Here is a 17,653-nt window from a genome sequence, read left to right on the forward strand (position 1 = left end):
ACGACGTCACGCTGCACAGCCGCCCCGCCAACCCTACCTGCTCTCCCTGGCCGGCCGGAGCGCTGAGCCCAGACGCCGAGTACTGACGATGGGGGATCGCGTTCCGTGACCCCAAGCCCTGGTCAATCTAGCTGGGACGGGCGGGCACGCCGGTAGAGGTTCTCCGCTGCCGTGGTCTTTTGGCTCCTGCGATTCGGGGCACTGCTGCTACTCTGGTGTCCCGCCTCCTCTGTTCTCCGGCTGCCGTGGAATTGCCTCACAGGAACTCCGCTGTTCTCCGGCTGTCCAGATGCTGCTCCTTTGAGCGGGCAGTGATTCGGCTGGGTCGTCTGGTGATGGCCCCCTTCCTGTCCACGAGGGCGAACGATTCGGAGGTCCGTTGAGAGGTCAGGATACGGGGCGGAACCGTGATCTTGGACGAGTTGCTGACCGGTGTGTAGGGACCCCAAGGTCTGCTGCCCAGGTGGTGGGGCCTGGGGGTTCCCCTTGGTGTCGGCGCGGCCAGATGTCCGGATCTTGCACCCTGTTTTGTTCCTGATTCTTTCCTGGATATCCTCCGCTTTCTGCTATGCCGAGCTGGATTGGTGGAGCCGTCTGGAGCTTTTCGGGAGTCAGTCTGCTGGAGGGGTGAGATGTATCTGCTCATGCTATTCCTGTCGCTTTGCTTCAGCTGCCATTACTATGGCCTACTAACTGCCTACTAACTGGTACTAACTGAACTTGCCTGCGCTGCCGAACTAATAGCAGCTGTTAAACTTTTTTCGCCTCTTAAGCTAATTCTTTATATTTGGAACGGTGTTACCGACGGCAATCATCTGCCACTAACCATCTTGCATTATATGGGTTATTGCCTCGTACTAATGCTCCTCTAAGTAGACTTATAGGTTGTCTGGATTGGCGATCTTTTTTAAGAGACAATAGTGCATTGATGATCTGTATTTACTCTTTATTAACCAACTATTTTGTATCTTCAGTCTATCGCTATTTCTCTTCTAACCCCATAGGTTGTACGGAGTATAGTAGAGACTGTACAAGAGATAACATTGAATCTGTATGCTATTTTGACATAGAGTTAATCCTATCAGTCTGGTGTTTTACATTCGCTGTATGTATTGCATTTTTATTGTTACGGATTGGCAGTATTGATAATTGCTTATAGATCTTCTATAATGCCACCTAAGAATGCAGCAAGAAAATCTCTGGGGACAACTCCCCCTAGGGAGAAAGAGAAAGGGGGTTCCAAAGGGGACAACTTGGTCAAACTAGACAAATTATGGAAGTCCCCCTCAGTTAAAACTCGTACCGGTGTGACAACACAGAAAAACCCTGAACTAGAGGGTCAGGACCCCAAAAATAGAATTCAAGGGTCGAGGTTTGCAGCGTTAGAGGCTCTAGAACAGGAGGAGGAGGAGGTAGGAGCAGGGGAAGAGAAAGCTATGCTTAGAGAGATTTTAGACTCAATAAAAACCTGCAATTCTGCCATTCTCGACCTCACAGAGCAAGTGGGCGCGTTAAGAGGGGACGTTTCCCTCCTCAGACAAGAGGTGAGCAAGGTCAGAGATAGACAGAAAATTACAGATGACAAAATTGTTAATATCGAGAAAGAGTTAAGTACGTTGAAAAAAGCCATCTCCTCCACTGAAAGGGAAAATAAGAATCTTAAAGGGAAAATGGCCGATATGGAGGATCGCTCTAGGAGAGCTAACCTTAGGGTTATAGGGATACCAGAAAAGGCCGAAGGAGAAGATCCCGTCACTTTTATTAAAGTCTGGTTACTGGAGAGAATAGGGAAGGAAAACCTTTCCCCCAACTTTGATATTGAACGTGCCCATAGAATTCCCTCAGTGCCCTATCCGCCTGGCAATAATCCCCGGACCTTTATATGTAAAACATTATTATCAAGAGATCGGGATACGATACTACGAAGAGCTCGCGACCTAAAAGATTTATCAATTCAAGGTGCAAAAGTATCGCTCTATCCGGATTTCTCTAGGGATACCCTAGAGAAAAGAAAAAGTTTTCTAGAGGTGAAAAAAAGGCTTAGAGATAAGGGTATTATCTATTCATTGATGTTTCCGGCTAAATTGAAAGTAATTTTTCAAGGTCAGTCCCAGTTTTTCAGTACGCCAGACCAAGTGTCGGATTGGCTTGATCTTAAGGGACTTTGACCCGTATGTTATAGATGGGCTTTCTCGCTTTTTAGGTCAGGTTCGGGGGAGCAGGGGTTGGATGGGGGCGGGTAAGTGGCCTAAGTAGGAAGAGTTCTACCATGGTAGGACAGTTGAATGGGAATGGGTGGGGGGGTGGCCGTGTTGCTGGAGTTGTTGATGGGGTATTAATTGTTCCTTTTACCTTATCCAATGGGCACTAGGGTAATATCCTGGAATATAAGAGGGCTGAAAGACCGGCTGAAGCGCTGTATCATTTTTGATTATATTATCAAGCAATTGCCTGCAATTGTGATTCTGCTGGAGACACATCTGGATAAAGACTCCTTAGCATTAGTAGATCGGAGATGGGCCAATCATGTTTATAATGCAGTTTTTTCATCATTTTCTAGAGGGGTCACCATCTTGGTTCATAGGTCAATCTCCTTCCAGGTCCTAGACTACTTGTGTGATACAGAGGGGAGATTTGTATTTCTATTTGGTATTTTAGAAGGTATTAAATGCGTTTTAGCAGGGGTATATATCCCACCCCCTTTTAGATACGATGTGTTGATTAGGTTGATGCGGTTCCTGGAGAAGGTGGGAGAATGTCCCGTATTGGCCCTAGGGGACTTCAACTCCGTTATGTCAGAGAAGAAGGATCGATTGGGGAAAAGGATGCATCTAGATACCTCTGCAAGGGACACTCCCTTCGCCAGGTTCTGTCAGGAAGTAGGTTTGCTGGATGTGTGGAGGTCTTTAAACGGCGATGCGCCTGTTTTTTCATGTTATAATCGCTCTTATAATTCATTTTCTAGGATTGATCTGGCCCTGGTCAATGACCATGCTATTGGCTGGGTACGGAAAATCCGATACGATAATCGGTCCGTCTCGGACCATTCCCCACTGGTTCTAGAGTTGTCTGCCCCAACTAAACCGACCCTTAGGTTCTGGAAACTTAATGCGCATTGGTTGTCCTTATTATCAGATGAAGATAAAATTAAGAAAGAAATGTGTAGTTTTATATCTGCCAACAGGAACACGGATAATGTGGGATTGATCTGGGACGCTCTGAAATCCTTCCTTAGAGGGATAATAAATTCAGAAATTATTTTTCTTCGAAAACAATGGGCTAGACAAGAGCGGAGCTTGAAAGAGGAAGTCAAAAAAAATGAAAGGGAATATCAGGCTAACAGTTCGCAAGAATCACTCGATAAGCTTAATAAAGCACAAGAGGAGTATAATAGATGCATCGCTAACAAGGCTATGCAGAAGTTATTTTTCCTCGATCAAAAATCACACTGCGAAAGCGGCTCTCCTTCAAAAGGGCTCTTGTATAAAGTTAAGAAACAACAGGAATCAAATAGGATAGCCAGTATTAAAAACTCTTTCGGCGAAGTAACCAGCAATGCTCGGGAGATTGGCGCTATCTTTCTCCAGTTCTTCCAAAAAATCTATTCCTCAGATTTAGAGGTGTCATCAGAGCAGATAGGTCACTATCTAGATAATATCCAGTTCCCTAGCCTATCGACAGAGAAAGCAGATAGGCTTGTTTTGCCAGTATCTATTTCGGAACTAGAGGAATCGCTGTTATCCTCCAGACGAAACTCCGCACCAGGGTTGGATGGCCTGCCTTTGGAAATTTATAATAGATTCAGTTCGATCCTCCTTCCCCTGTTAGTAGAGATCTGGGAGATGGCACAGAGAACGGGGAGACTTCCTGATTCTTGGTACGAGGCATGCATAGTTCTGTTACCAAAAAAAAATAAGGACCCCTTGGAGGCAGAATCTTACCGGCCGATTTCTATTCTTAACACTGATGCTAAATTATTGGCTAAAGTGCTTTCGAATAGATTAAAAGAATGTGCGTCATTACTTATACATGAAGATCAATGCGGCTTTGTTGCAGGCCGACAGGGTAAAACCAATATACGACGGTTGTTTGCGACCCTTCAGTTGGGACAGGGGGTGGCCCGCTCCATTCTGTCATTGGATGCGTCTAAAGCCTTTGACAGGGTGGAGTGGGACTTCCTCTGGGAAGTCTTGTCCAGATTTGGACTCGGTGTAAGATTTGTGGAATGGGTAAAACTTTTCTATCGGGCCCCACGGGTCAGTATTAGAGTAAATGGAGAATACTCCCCGTTTTTTGTATTGTCTAGGGGTACTAGGCAGGGATGCCCCCTGTCTCCTCTATTATTTGCTTTTTTTATAGAACCATTAGCAATAAAACTTAGAGCTGATAGGGAGATCGGGGGTGGAGGAATAGCTGGCCCAAAGGATAAGATTATGTTGTATGCGGATGACATCTTGCTTTGTTTAAAAGACTCTAATACATCAGTCCCCAAGGCGCTTAAGGTGATAGGGGAGTTTGGAAGGTTTTCAGGTTTCCAGATTAACACCCACAAATCTATCCTGGTCCCAATTGATAGCGATGGTCAATTTAACCTAACTCAAATAGATCTAAAGATTTCATCGTCATGCGAATATTTGGGCTTGAAGATTACTTCAAACGTGGAGGATTTTATATCTCTGAACCTCGCTCCATTACTAGCAAAATTGAAAAACAAGGTTAATACATGGAATACGCTACCTTTAAATCGAGCAGAGAGAATCGTTCTCACTAAGACTATTTTGCTCCCCCAAATGTTATATGTATTATGCAACTCTCCCAGGTGGATTGATAAGAAATGGTTCGGACTTATTCGAGCGATTATAAATAAAATGGTATGGGGGAGGAAAAGGGTGCGTATTAAACAGGAAACACTAATGGTTAACAGGGAGAAGGGTGGAGTGTCGCTCCCCTCCTTGTACCACTATTATTTGTCGGCACAGTTACAGTACATCCTGGAAAATAAACGGTCCACTCTATTTCAGGTGCTCAGTGCTCGGGTGGGGTGTAGATTCGAGTCCATTCTCTCCCTATTGGAGTCTGGTCAACTGAAAGCTCACTCAATAAAAAAACTCCCTCTGGCGATCTTGATGGAGAATACTTGGAGAGATTTTAAGAGGCTATATGGGATTAAGGGTGGATTCAAATTTACCCCATTATGGGGCAATCTTAATTTTGTAGAATTTAATAAAATGGAGGATGTCGGATTCTGGAGAAGGAAAGGGATTTATTCTTTGGAACACTTGGGAGAACAGGGGGGGTTGCCCTCCTTTCAGGTTTGGTGTAGGAAGGGGAATTTGGAAGAAAAAGATTATTTCAGGTATTGTCAATTAGCTCACGCCGTTAGTAAGGAAATTGATCACGTTAAGTTCACAATACACGAGGGAGGTAATTGTTTGGAAATTGTAGGGTTAGAGGCTTCACTTTTGAGAATGTCCACGATCTATCGTTTGATAAGATCTAATATTGATCAGAATTTTAGTCACATAAGTCAAACAAAATGGATAAACCAGGTGGGTTTTATCACAGCGGCACAATGGCGAGATATTTATAAGAATGTGGTTAGATCCACGATTAACTTAAATTATAGATGCACTCAACTTAATATTTTATATAGAATTTATTTTTCTCCACTCTTGATGTTTAAAATCGGTTTAAGCCAAAACTCTAATTGCAACAGGTGTAAAAGCACTAGCGCCGACATCCTACACGTTTTATGGGATTGCCCAAGGATTAGCCTATATTGGGAGGAAATTTTTAAGATAATAGAGAGCCAGATTCAACTGTCTTTGCCACGAGTGGCTACTTTGGGGCTGCTGGGCCTGTTGCCGATTTCGATAGACTCGGGAAAAAAAAAGGACCTGGTGCTGAAGCTTTTTTTCCTTGCCAGACTAATTTTAGTCAGGCATTGGAAGGACGATAAAGCACCAGGGGTGAAAGAATGGACGAATCTTGTGCTACGTACCAGAGCGTATGAATGCGCATACGAGAGACGTTATGGGAACGGTAGAAGATTGAATTTGACATGGGCCCAGTGGAGTAATGGAGAACATAGTATTGCCTCTGCCCCAGGGTGCCCATTGGATGGGTACTTAGGGACAAACTAGTTAAATTTTTTTTTTTTTTTTTGTTCTTTGTTTGGTACTCCCTTCTCATCTCCAGCACGGGCAAGGGGTGGGGGGAGGGGAGGGGTCGGTTTTGTGCATATATTATATGGTATATGTTAGTTAATATTGTTATAGCAGTTAAAAAAAAAAAAAAAAAGGGGATTATAATTCTGTATATTAAGGTTGATAGTTTGATAATTGTGCAGATAATGTATGATATTTTCTAAGAGTATAACAGATGTTTTTTATGTCTGAGAAGTTTCCTATGTACTCTGCATTTTTTTTCTAACTGACCTATTTGTAAAGATTGTATTTACTTAATAAAAAAAAAAAAAAGGAATATTGGCAAGTAGAATCCCTTCCCTCTTCGGAGTGATGGCCCCTCGGGCCAGAACTTCCTTTTCCAGGAGAAAAAGAACCTCATCCTCCAGGGCTGACTGGTCTGAATGACTGCCCGTTATCAAAAATCTTGGAGGAGGAAGGCTTGGGAATTCCAGATGATATTAGGTAGTTGACCCAAGGGGATGGTGACGTCTCTGCCCAGGCCTGGGAGAACCACCTCAGTTTTCCCCCAACCTGTAACCTGGTGTCATTGGTTGGCACGCTTGTCTGTAGCCGGGGTAGGGTTGAACAGGAAACCTTGGCCTCTGCCCCTTGAGGAATACGATCTGTCTGCGGCTCCTTTTTAAGGATATCATCCAACCTGGAGTAAAACAGTCGATCACCATCGCAAGGAAGAGAGCAGAGCTTGTCCTTGGATCCAGCATCCCCACTATATAGTCTGAGCCAAACAGAATAGTTCTTCTTGCTGCATTAGCCAGTGCAGCAGATCTAGTCAACATCTTGGTGAGATCCGCCGAAGCATCAGCCATAAATGTAGATGCTTGTCAGAGTAGTGGAAGGAAGGCCAAGATTGCTCTGTGGGTACCGCCAGCAATACGATTTTCTAACTGACCAAACCAGACATCCAAGGTTCAGGCTGTACAGTCATGGCCATAAGTTTTGAGAATGATACAAAATGTTAATTTTTACAAAGTCTACTGCATCTAGTTTTATAATGGCAATTTGCATATACTCCAGAATGCTATAAAGAGTGATCAGCTTAACAGCAATTCATTGCAAAGTCAATATTTGCCTAGAAAATGAACTTTTTCCCCCAAAACACATTTCAACTTCATTGCAGGCCGGCCTTAAAAGGAGCAGCTAACATCATTTCAGTGATTGCTCCATTAACACATGCGTGGGTGTTGATGAGGACAGGGCTGGAGATCAATATGTCATGATTAAGTAAGAATCACACCACTAGACATGCTTGGCATAATTGTTTCTCTTCTGTTAACCATGGTTATCTCTAAAGAAACATGTGCAGCCATCATTGCACTGCACAAAACTGGCCTAGCAGGGAAGAGTATTGCAGCTAGAAAGATTGCACCTAAGTAAACAATCTATCGCATCATCAAGGAATTCAAGGAGAGAGGTTCCACTGTTGCCAAAAAGGTTCCAGGGCACCCAAGAAGGACCAGCAAGTGCCAGGACCGCCTCTTAAAATTGTTTTAGCTTCAGGATCGGGCTACCAGCAGTGCAGAGCTTGCTCAGGAATGGCAGCAGGCAGGTGTGAGTGCATCTGCACGTATTGTGAGGAAGAGACTCTTGGAGCAAGGCCTGGTGTCAAGGAGGGCAGCAAAGAAGCCAATTCTCTCCAGGAAAACAAGTTATTTTCTCTGATGAATCCCCTTTCCGATTGTTTGGAACATCTGGAAAACAGCTTGTTCGGAGAAGAGAAAGTGAGCGATACCACCAGTCTTGTCTCATGCCAAGGGAATCGTCCCCCTCACAGTCTTGCCTAAAAACACATCCATGAATAAAGAATGGTACCAGAATGTCCTCCAAGAGAAACCTCTCCCTACCGTCCAAGAGCAGTTTGGTGATCAACAATGCCATTTCCAGCATGATGGAGCACCTTGCCATAAAGCAAAGATCATGTGAAAATATAATATTTGTATCATTCTCAAAACTTATGGCCATGACTGTATAGGTAGCTGAAATGCTGGGTCTTAACATGGCTGTTGCGTTCCTCCTTTTTATCCATCGGATCCTGTAACAGCCCAGTATCCTCGAGGGAACAAACCGTCTTCCACAAAGGGGCATTTGCGCCCGAAGGTTCTAGAGACATTAGTTCTCTTCTCCAGATCTCTCCACTCTTTCTTTATTAGAGCTTTCATTTTTATCCCCCAGGAACATCTGTTCCTGTACAGACAAAGACTCCTTCATATGTTCCAGGCCCATTGCTGAACTCAAGACTTTAAGGAAGGAATCAGTCTCCTCGGGTAGGCAACAAGGTCTGCCTGAATTATCCTCTGAGTCTTCAGAGCCCTATGCTACACCTCCTTCTTGATCCACACTCTCAGGTGGTATGATAACTGAAGCACATGATCTAGAGGTTGAGGGTCTTTCCACAAAGGCTGCTCCTAGAAGCTAATCTACAGCTGAAAATACTTAGTTTTGCCAGTCTTACCAGTTTCTTACTCATCCGTAACGATCCTCTCTGTGCATTTCTTGCACAATGGCTTCTTGGAGGATGAGGAGAGCACTTTCTTACAGATGCCACATACAGTAGCAGGAGGGCTATTAGAGGAAGACTTGCCAGCCTGATAACAAATAGGTAAAACATAAATACCCAAGTGATAAAAAGACCGGGACGGGTCTAGAGCATCGCCTGCCTGGAATCCCCATGTCCTCATGCCACCCTCTCCCGCGGGGAGGCTCGCACAGCCGTGGTGATACATAGAAGATGGGCCATACCGAAGGTATCCTGACCGCAGCTTCCTGCCGAGACAGGAAACTAAAACTGAGGTAAGCCAGGAGGAGGGATATTATAAATGCTTCCTTGGTCTTAGTTTCCTGTCCCAAGGGGCAGGGGATATCCTCCAGTATGGCTACTGTGGAGGCGCGGGAGAAATACAGAAATAAAAAATATATATATCTTTAATCAAAATGACATAAAAATCTAGACAGCACCATCAACCTATAGTATACATAGGCACAACTGGCCTGGTTACCGGTGACGTTTAACATACACTACAAGAGAACAAAAAGGTAGAAAGGTAGTAGAACAGGTAACATTCATTCTACTACATGATAGCAGAATGGGTGGATGGTGCGGTGTTTTGGTTCTGTTGATTGTTTATAGATATACACTCACCGGCCACTTTATTAGGTACACCATGCTAGTAACGGGTTGGACCCCCTTTTGCCTTCAGAACTGCCTCAATTCTTCGTGGCATCGATTCAACGAGGTGCTGGAAGCATTCCTCAGAGATTTTGGTCCATATTGACATGATGGCATCACACAGTTGCCGCAGGTTTGTCAGCTGTACATCCATGATGCGAATCTCCCGTTCCATCACATCCCAAAGATGCTCTATTGGATTGAGATCTGGTGACTGTGGAGGCCATTTGAGTACAGTGAACTCATTGTCATGTTCAAGAAACCAGTCTGAGATGATTCCAGCTTTATGACATGGCGTATTATCCTGCTGAAAGTAGCCATCAGATGTTGGGTACATTGTGGTTATAAAGGGATGGACATGGTCAGCAACAATACTCAGGTAGGCTGGGGCGTTGCAACGATGCTCAATTGGTACCAAGGGCCCAAAGAGTGCCAAGAAAATATTCCCAACACCATGACACCACCACCACCAGCCTGAACCATTGATACAAGGTAGGATGGATCCATGCTTTCATGTTGTTGACGCCAAATTCTGACCCTACCATCCGAATGTTGCAGCAGAAATTGAGACTCATCAGACCAGGTAACGTTTTTCCAATCTTCTACTGTTCAATTTCGATGAACTTGTGCAAATTGTAGCCTCAGTTTCCTGTTCTTAGATGAAAGGAGTGGCACCCGGTGTGGTCTTCTGCTGCTGTATCCCATCTGCCTCAAAGTTCGACGTACTGTGCATTCAGAGATGCTCTTCTGCCTACCTTGGTTGTAACGGGTGGCGATTTAGGTCACTGTTGCCTTTCTATCAGCTCGAACCAGTCTGCACATTCTCCTCTGACCTCAACAAGGCATTTCCACCCACAGATTGCCGCTCACTGGATGTTTTTTCTTTTTCGGACCATTCTCTGTAAACCCTAGAGATGGTTGTGCGTGAAAATCCCAGTAGATCAGCAGTTTCTGAAATACTCAGACCAGCCCTTCTGGCACCAACAACCATGCCACGTTCAAGTGCCTCAAATCACCTTTCTTCCCCATACTGATGCTCGGTTTGAACTGCCGGAGATTGTCTTGACCATGTCTACATGCCTAAATGCACCGAGTTGCCGCCATGTGATTGGCTGATTAGAAATTAAGTGTTAACGAGCAGTTGGACAGGTGTACCTAATAAAGTGGCCTGTGAGTGTAATTTTTTATTCCAAATTACATTTTATTGTGACTTTTTCTGGGATTTATGGCATTTATGCGAATACAAGATTTTATCTGGTGGTTATTTATTGCATGACAGAAAAAGCCCAGATCACAACAACAACTTAGTCTGGGGCACATTTATTGAGGCCCTGCGCAAATTTTCTGGCAGATTTTGCTTGCATAGGTATTTAAGAAGTGCCTTTGCATGATAAATTTTACGCACGGTCTGACTGAGCACCGGAATACCCCCTAATTTGTATCACATAATGCCTAGTGCATTATGAGGTGAACTCTTGTACCACTGTGTTCTCAGACCAATAATGATGTGAACCCAGCAAAATCTTATTCTTTTGCTTCAGGTTTTGCTACAGAAAAGGAACCCTCAATATGGAACTGTCACTATATAGTTTTCTTTTTATTTTCCAGCATAAATTATTTGTTAATAACTAAATATCCCTTTTTCTCTTCTCTGCTGCAGAGGTGAAGTTTTCCAATAGCATTTGCAGCCAATGAAACAGAAGGAAAATACCTGTAGATCTTCTGTATGTTGGCTTACAATGGCACTTTTTTTTCCTTCCTTCAAATGATAGGTATTTTTTTGATCCATGTTTAATAGATCCATTGATCTATATGGTATCCTTAAGGCTACATGCACACTAACCCCTTTACGTTTTTCATCTGTTCTTGCACCCTTATGTGTTGAGGCACAGTTACCAAACAGAACTCTCACACTACTCCCAAAATGCATCTACATTTTGGCAAGATTTCAAATACGTTTGTGCCTTGTAAGGAGCCTAGAACTGCAGATATGTAAGAGACATAGTGAGGTGAGCCACAAGATCATCCCTTTCAATAAGGATTTTCTTAGCCTGAAAGCTTCAAAAATTACTTCCCTGCAGGAACCAAGTACAGTACTGAAAAATAGAGATATCTATACAGCCATGAGAAAACAAGAGCATGACTCCTTTGAATTCTATAGTTTTATTTATTCAATCTGGCACCAAATTAGATGCAACAAGTACTAGGTGTTTATAGAGAAGAAGATAACTAGTTTTAAGGCTAACAAAATGTGCCTTCTCATAAAACGTCAAAATTGTAGCTCACATAACCATGTTGTTGCCTTCCGGAACAAAAGTTCTAGGATCAAAACCCAGCAGAGTCCTATTATAAGAACTCCCTGAAATATTACAAGGCATCTTAGAAACCCTGTGAGACTGGCTCCTGACACAGTAGGTGGAAGAAATTCCTAATCTTTCGAGAGAATGTTCCTGTCAAGAAATAAAATGAGAAAAGATGTGTAAGATGATGACAGTTTAAATAACATTGTATCAGGAAAAAAAAGTTTTTATTGCAGAAATCTATCATTTGGAAAAAAAACATTTACCCCTTTCAAAGTGACTGAACAAAAAAAAATAAGGAAGTTGGATAGGGAATTAATTTACCAACTGCTCCTATTTGCAAAAAGTAAACTTTGGAAACATGAAGTGCTCTGGGCGGCTTGGGCAAAGCAATAACAATGGCCGGCCGGTACACTGCCACTCCTCTGCCTTCTCCGAACCTTCCATTGTACAGGTAGCAGCATAAAGGGTCATTAGGTAATGTTATTATCTGGGCGCAGATAGCGAACCATTTATCACACTTCATTTTTGACAGAATCAAACAATGTCTGTCCCTCCCACACTGGTATTGCTGTAGCAACTGTGTGTGTACACCTTGGCTTACAGCACTAATACTGAAGTTAAGAAGGATCAGCAGTGATCAGCGCTTCTGTATTAAGTCTCAAAGAAGAAACACCAGTAAGAACCAACACCACCTCACAGGATTACAGAGAATTCCAAATACAGATATGTGAAATGATACAAAGTATACTCTCAATCCTCCTTAATATAAATTGACTATTTTGATTTGTTTTCCCTATACATTAACAAGCCACAGGCCTGTAAATACAGTCTGTCATCTGGCTGCTAATGCGTATTATCTGAGTTCAGCGCACTCATTCTTTTAGAGGCCCTTTCATCTGTCCGCAGTTTTTCACAGCCCTACAGTGGCTCCTCTTGATTAAGTTTATAGCATTAGAAATTATAACTCATGCAGAGAGTTCAGACTTCCCATTGTTGGGCAAGAACTGACAAAAAAAAAAAAAAAAAAAAGATCCCCTGTCCAATTGCTGCCCTCATAAGAGGCCTTAAAAGTTTGAACTACATGGGATGCTATAACAGTGGGTTAAGGGAGTTGTCCCAACTTTGCAAGTTATCCCCAATCCACAGGACATGGGATCATTTCCGAACAGTTGGGACCCCCACCAAGAATGAGAATGGAACTCCCAGCAATTAGGAGAACAGGGATGCCTTGTGGTGGTAGACTGAACATGCGCTCTGCTGCTCCATTTAATTGTATGAGAGGGGCCAAAGATTGCAGAGTAGCAGCAAGGTTATCTACAGCCGATCCCAGAGAACTGACGAACAAGCGCCCCGATGCTCTGCCTATTAGTAAGCAACTAATCCCTGTTCACTACTGTTGGGGGTCCCAGTTGTTGGACTAGAAAGTTTGCCCCAATTTTGTAGATTGTTGCCTAAGGGGGTTCTCCCCAAGTTTGGAGATCATCCCCCAAACAAGCCACTGCGATGTGCAGTTCTTTCAAAGTAGATGGGCTTTAACAAAAGTTTTTCCATATGCTACATTATAAACCTGCATCTTTTTTTTCACAGAGGAGTAACAGCATGACCTTCCATAGGACATAGACACAGATGTAAACTGGGTCTTAGAACAATGCCTTTGGTGTCAGATTATAGCTATTAATCTTATCCTTCATATTACATCAAAATCACATGATCAATATCTCGCCAACAATATCTAGAGATAGTTTGTCCTGATCTGAATGAAAGATACAGAAATCCACGCGCTTCATGCCTTTCAGAAAAAGGAGTCGATCAATAGACTCAGTTGCCGGTCATAGAAAAAAAAATTCAAAAATATGTGAAGACATGTGTTTATATGTAGAATTTCTGGTGGGGAGATCCTGTAAATTTTATTTTTGTTTTTTTAACTCACATGGGCCTCGATCATTAGACCAGACATGGTATGAACAATGTGTAAGATTATATAGGATATACTGGTTACGTACCAGATAGGTTTGTTCTTAATTTAAATTTGCATGCAAGTCACAACTATATATTTTATATTTGTAGTCCCAGAGACAATTGGAGTTTCACTTTTTTTTTTTTGTTGCTATAATGGGACCAAGGATTATCAATAAAGCTTCATTACAGACACCTTACAGATGATCATTGCAGTCTGGGACCTAAAGTAAAGCATCCGGAGAGCTCCACCAAAAGTCAAAGTGGGCAGAGGGGTCCGTCTTTAACTAGGTGTCGTCTGTAAGTCAGGTGTCCTTAGGTAGGGGACCGTCTGTATAGGTGAATGGAAAAATTTGAGCTAATAGATTTTAAGGTGTTTTATAAAAAAAAAATATGAGTTCAAATATAAATATATATACCGTATTTTTCGGCCTATAAGGCGCACCGGAGTATAAGGCGCACCTCTAATAAATGCCTGCTAAGACATCTAGGTTCATATATAAGGCGCACTGGAGTATAAGGCGCAGGATCAAATGCAGTACCTAAAAATGACCAGTAGGTGACCTGTGCATAGTTCAAGCCAGCTACACTTCACGGGAAACTTGTCTTCAGCGTGTCAGAGAGCTCCGATCTCAGAGGTATGGCTGCTGGAGGTTAATGCAGGGTGATGCAGCAGGGGTTAAGCGGTCTCCCATTGCCCCTTCTCCTTCCCTCCTCAGCCAGGGTGTTATTCCTGTGGGGTTCCCTGTGGCTCCTTCTCTTTCCCCTGTTACAGGGCTGTCAGGTATGGGGGATTGTTTACTGATGATGATGATGATTGCCTCGTGGTCGGCACTATGGCAGCTCTGGTCTCTCCGTGCTAGTTGTGGTGCCAGGGCACTTCAGGAGCTAGGGACCCTGTATACTGTGTGGGAAGGTGCAGGAAATTTCTGAGGATGGAGCTTTTAAACACTGGTAAATGTACAGTACATCTTGTCTGTAGTACATTTCTGTATAAGTTCATATATAAGGCGCACTGGCCTATAAGGCGCACCATTGATTTCTGAGAAAATTAAAGGATTTTTGGTGCGCCTTATAGGCAGAAAAATACGGTATATACACACACACACACACACACATATATTGCACATGTATATAGAATTTCATTATAAAATGAAATCTGAAATTTACAATCGGGACATCCTTGCATTTATTTGAAGGTACAGAGCTGACCCCCCAATAGAACAGTGACCTGGGCCCTCCACAGCATGTCCCACTGACAGACGTGCAGGCTCACGGAGGAGTGTTACACTTCCTGTAAGCCGTTATGATCTGAATGCTTAGAGGGTTCCCGTAAACAGATCATAAAACTTCTACTAAGGAAATGCTGTTTCAGCTATTTTCTAACATCATAGAATAGATGTTAAAGTGTTTTCCAACTTCCACAAAATATAGACCCAAAATAGGGTAAAATAAAGTAAACCAAAAGAAACAGACGGAGGCATCCTTAACCCTTCTAGTCCCAGCAAGGCTGTAGTTGATGATATCTTGTCTATGTGACAGAAGGCTGACGAATTTTGGTATGTGAATTCTCAAAGGTTTCCGTACAAAATGGACTTTTGAGCTTATTCTGTATGTAACATAGTATTATTGCGTTGGATAAACATTTGATGTGTCACTTGGGTGTTTATATGACTTTCTGTATTCATTTATAGTGACATGTAATGGTTCCACATGGTCATGACAGAGCTGGTCATAAATGAAATGCTATCATATTGTTATGGGTTACATACCACCACCCACTGTCCATTACTGTATGCGTGTATTGGAATATGCTCTCTATAAACGGGAAGGTGTCAGGCCTTAAAGGCCTATTGCAGTGATGGCTAACCTATGGCACAGGTGCCAGAGGTGGCACTCAGGCCATCACCAGAGATGACTCCAGGTATCTTCCTGCAGTCCCAGACAGCCCAGGACTTGCTGTGCACAGAGCTATTTTAAAGTGACAGCTCTACCTGGGACTACTGGAGGAGTGGGAAGGTGTGGACAGATCAGGATTATCATTGTAGCTCCTGCCCTGACAATTCTTCCGGTTTATGGGATCCTGGAGCAAAGCTACAATTATCATCCAAATTTCTTCTATTTCCTGCTTTATTGGTGTCCTCAGGAGACTGGTATGAATGAAAGCCGTGACAGAGGAGGGAGTATAAGTCACAAATTACATTTCTGTGTTGGCACTTTGGGATAAATAAGTGGGTCTTGGTTGTAGTTTGGGCACTCGGCCTCTAAAAGGTTCTCCATCATTGGCCTATTGTATACAGCATGAAGCAAATAGCAGTGACTGGGGCCGCTACATCCATGCACAAACCGATAAATGCTACAGAATGAGCCCCATTCACAACAAATATGATGTGTCTGAACATACCCTTAAAGTCTGATTCCTGGATATAGCATGAAAGAATATGCTGTGTATACTGGGTCTAAAAGTTACATTGCAAATACCACTAATAATAATACAATTACCCTGATCAGCCCTCTATCCCCCCTGCCACCTACTATAACATGATGGCAGAGCAGGGCCATGGAAGACACCCGTCTCCTGCCAGGGGTAGGGGTGCTGGGAGCCTCTTTCAGTGCACTGCCCCCACATACCGAGGGGCTCTCATGTTACTGTGCCCATATAAAGGGCAGTGACAGGTGAGCTGGGCGCTTACCATTCCTGCTGCAGTCACTGGAAGGTGCGGCCGATGCCAGCGGCATTACCGCCGAGGCTGCAGCGAGCGCTGATGAAGATGCGGCTGCGGCTCCCGCTGTGGCTGCTGCGGCCATGCCTCCTCCTCCTCCTGCAGCAGCTGCAGCCGCCGTGGCCCCATTATCCTGCTCGTCCCCGCTGCTGTTCGCCCGCTTGTTCTTCTTGCCCTTGCTATTCTTCACGTTAGGCATTGCGGAGGGAGCGGGTAGTCGGAGGCTTCAGCTGCTCGCCTCGCCGGCCTTCATGGTGAATCTAAGGCTGCAGCCTGTACGTGCTGTCCTGGGGCGCCACTCGCTCGGCTGTAGGGTGCCCGGAGCCCGGGGACATGGGTGGCTGTACTTGCAGCCAGGAGAGAAGGCGTGTCTCGTTGTTTTGATTCTGCTTTCCGTGCTTGGTCCCTCCCCTCTGTCAATTTTTCCCTGGCTCTTGTGACGTCACGAGCCAGCGGCCCCTCCCTTCGTGACGCTCCCTCAGGGCCGCCCCCAGCCCCGTCCATGTCCGCACCCTCCGCTCCTTCCAATCCATGGCGGGAGATGTGTTGTGGGGTGTGGCCGCTGCAACATTTCTCTCATGACACAATGCAATGGGGGAGAGACTGTGCCCGGGTTCCTGTCACCAGTGCGCGGCCATTCAGGGGTAGTGTCAGGCGCACACTACAATGTGACACCCGGGCAGCCCGCTCATACAGTACAAGGCTGTGCAGCCACCGCATGGCCATTATGGCAGATTGTATTGTCTTCTTTATGGAGCCGCGTAGATGGACTTTATCATTTGTGACGTATTTCTTTATGTGTCACTTGTTTACATGATACTGATTTCATGTGGTTCAGTGGAAACGTGTATGTGGTCGTGTAGTGCCCTGACCACATGTACCTGCATTGGGTTTCTAAACGCAATACAAATACACGGTGTGAATGCAGCCTCACTGATAGAGGGCACTTATTTAGTGTACATCTCCCCCTCCCATTGTGCCCCCTACAGCTTCCTCTAATATTGTGGACCCCCGTCTCCCCCTAACATTGTGTCCCACAGCTCCCCTTTGTTGATTCTTAACCCCTTGAGGATCAACCTTGTTTTTGTGTTTCCTTTGTTTGCTCCCCATTTTCAAAAATCCAGAACTTTTTTATGGGTAAGGGCTTGTTTTCTTTAGACCGTGTTTTTCATTTTAAACAGATGCGTTTTTGTAAGCTTACCATGCGTTTGGCTGGTTTTAATCTGATTCACAGCTGCCTACACTTCTAGAAATTAAGATAAACCTGTTCAAGCAGCCAAACGCATGGTAAACATTCAA

At 44.1% G+C, this 17,653-nt stretch overlaps 1 protein-coding gene across 2 annotated transcripts in view; it reads right to left on the reverse strand.

The window, feature by feature from the left end:
• HECA (hdc homolog, cell cycle regulator) overlaps nt 1–17,072 on the reverse strand; it is a 35,527-nt gene extending 18,455 nt beyond the window's left edge. For both annotated transcript variants that reach the window (XM_072141387.1, XM_072141386.1), the window contains exon 1: nt 16,325–17,072. In XM_072141387.1, coding sequence (XP_071997488.1) covers nt 16,325–16,553 — 229 coding nt within the window. In that variant the 5' untranslated portion in view covers nt 16,554–17,072. The remainder of the gene's footprint in view (nt 1–16,324) is intronic.
• Between the last annotated feature and the right edge of the window lie 581 nt (nt 17,073–17,653).

This window comes from Engystomops pustulosus, chromosome 3 (assembly GCF_040894005.1).
Source record: "Engystomops pustulosus chromosome 3, aEngPut4.maternal, whole genome shotgun sequence".
In the NCBI taxonomy this organism is placed as follows: domain Eukaryota; kingdom Metazoa; phylum Chordata; class Amphibia; order Anura; family Leptodactylidae; genus Engystomops; species Engystomops pustulosus.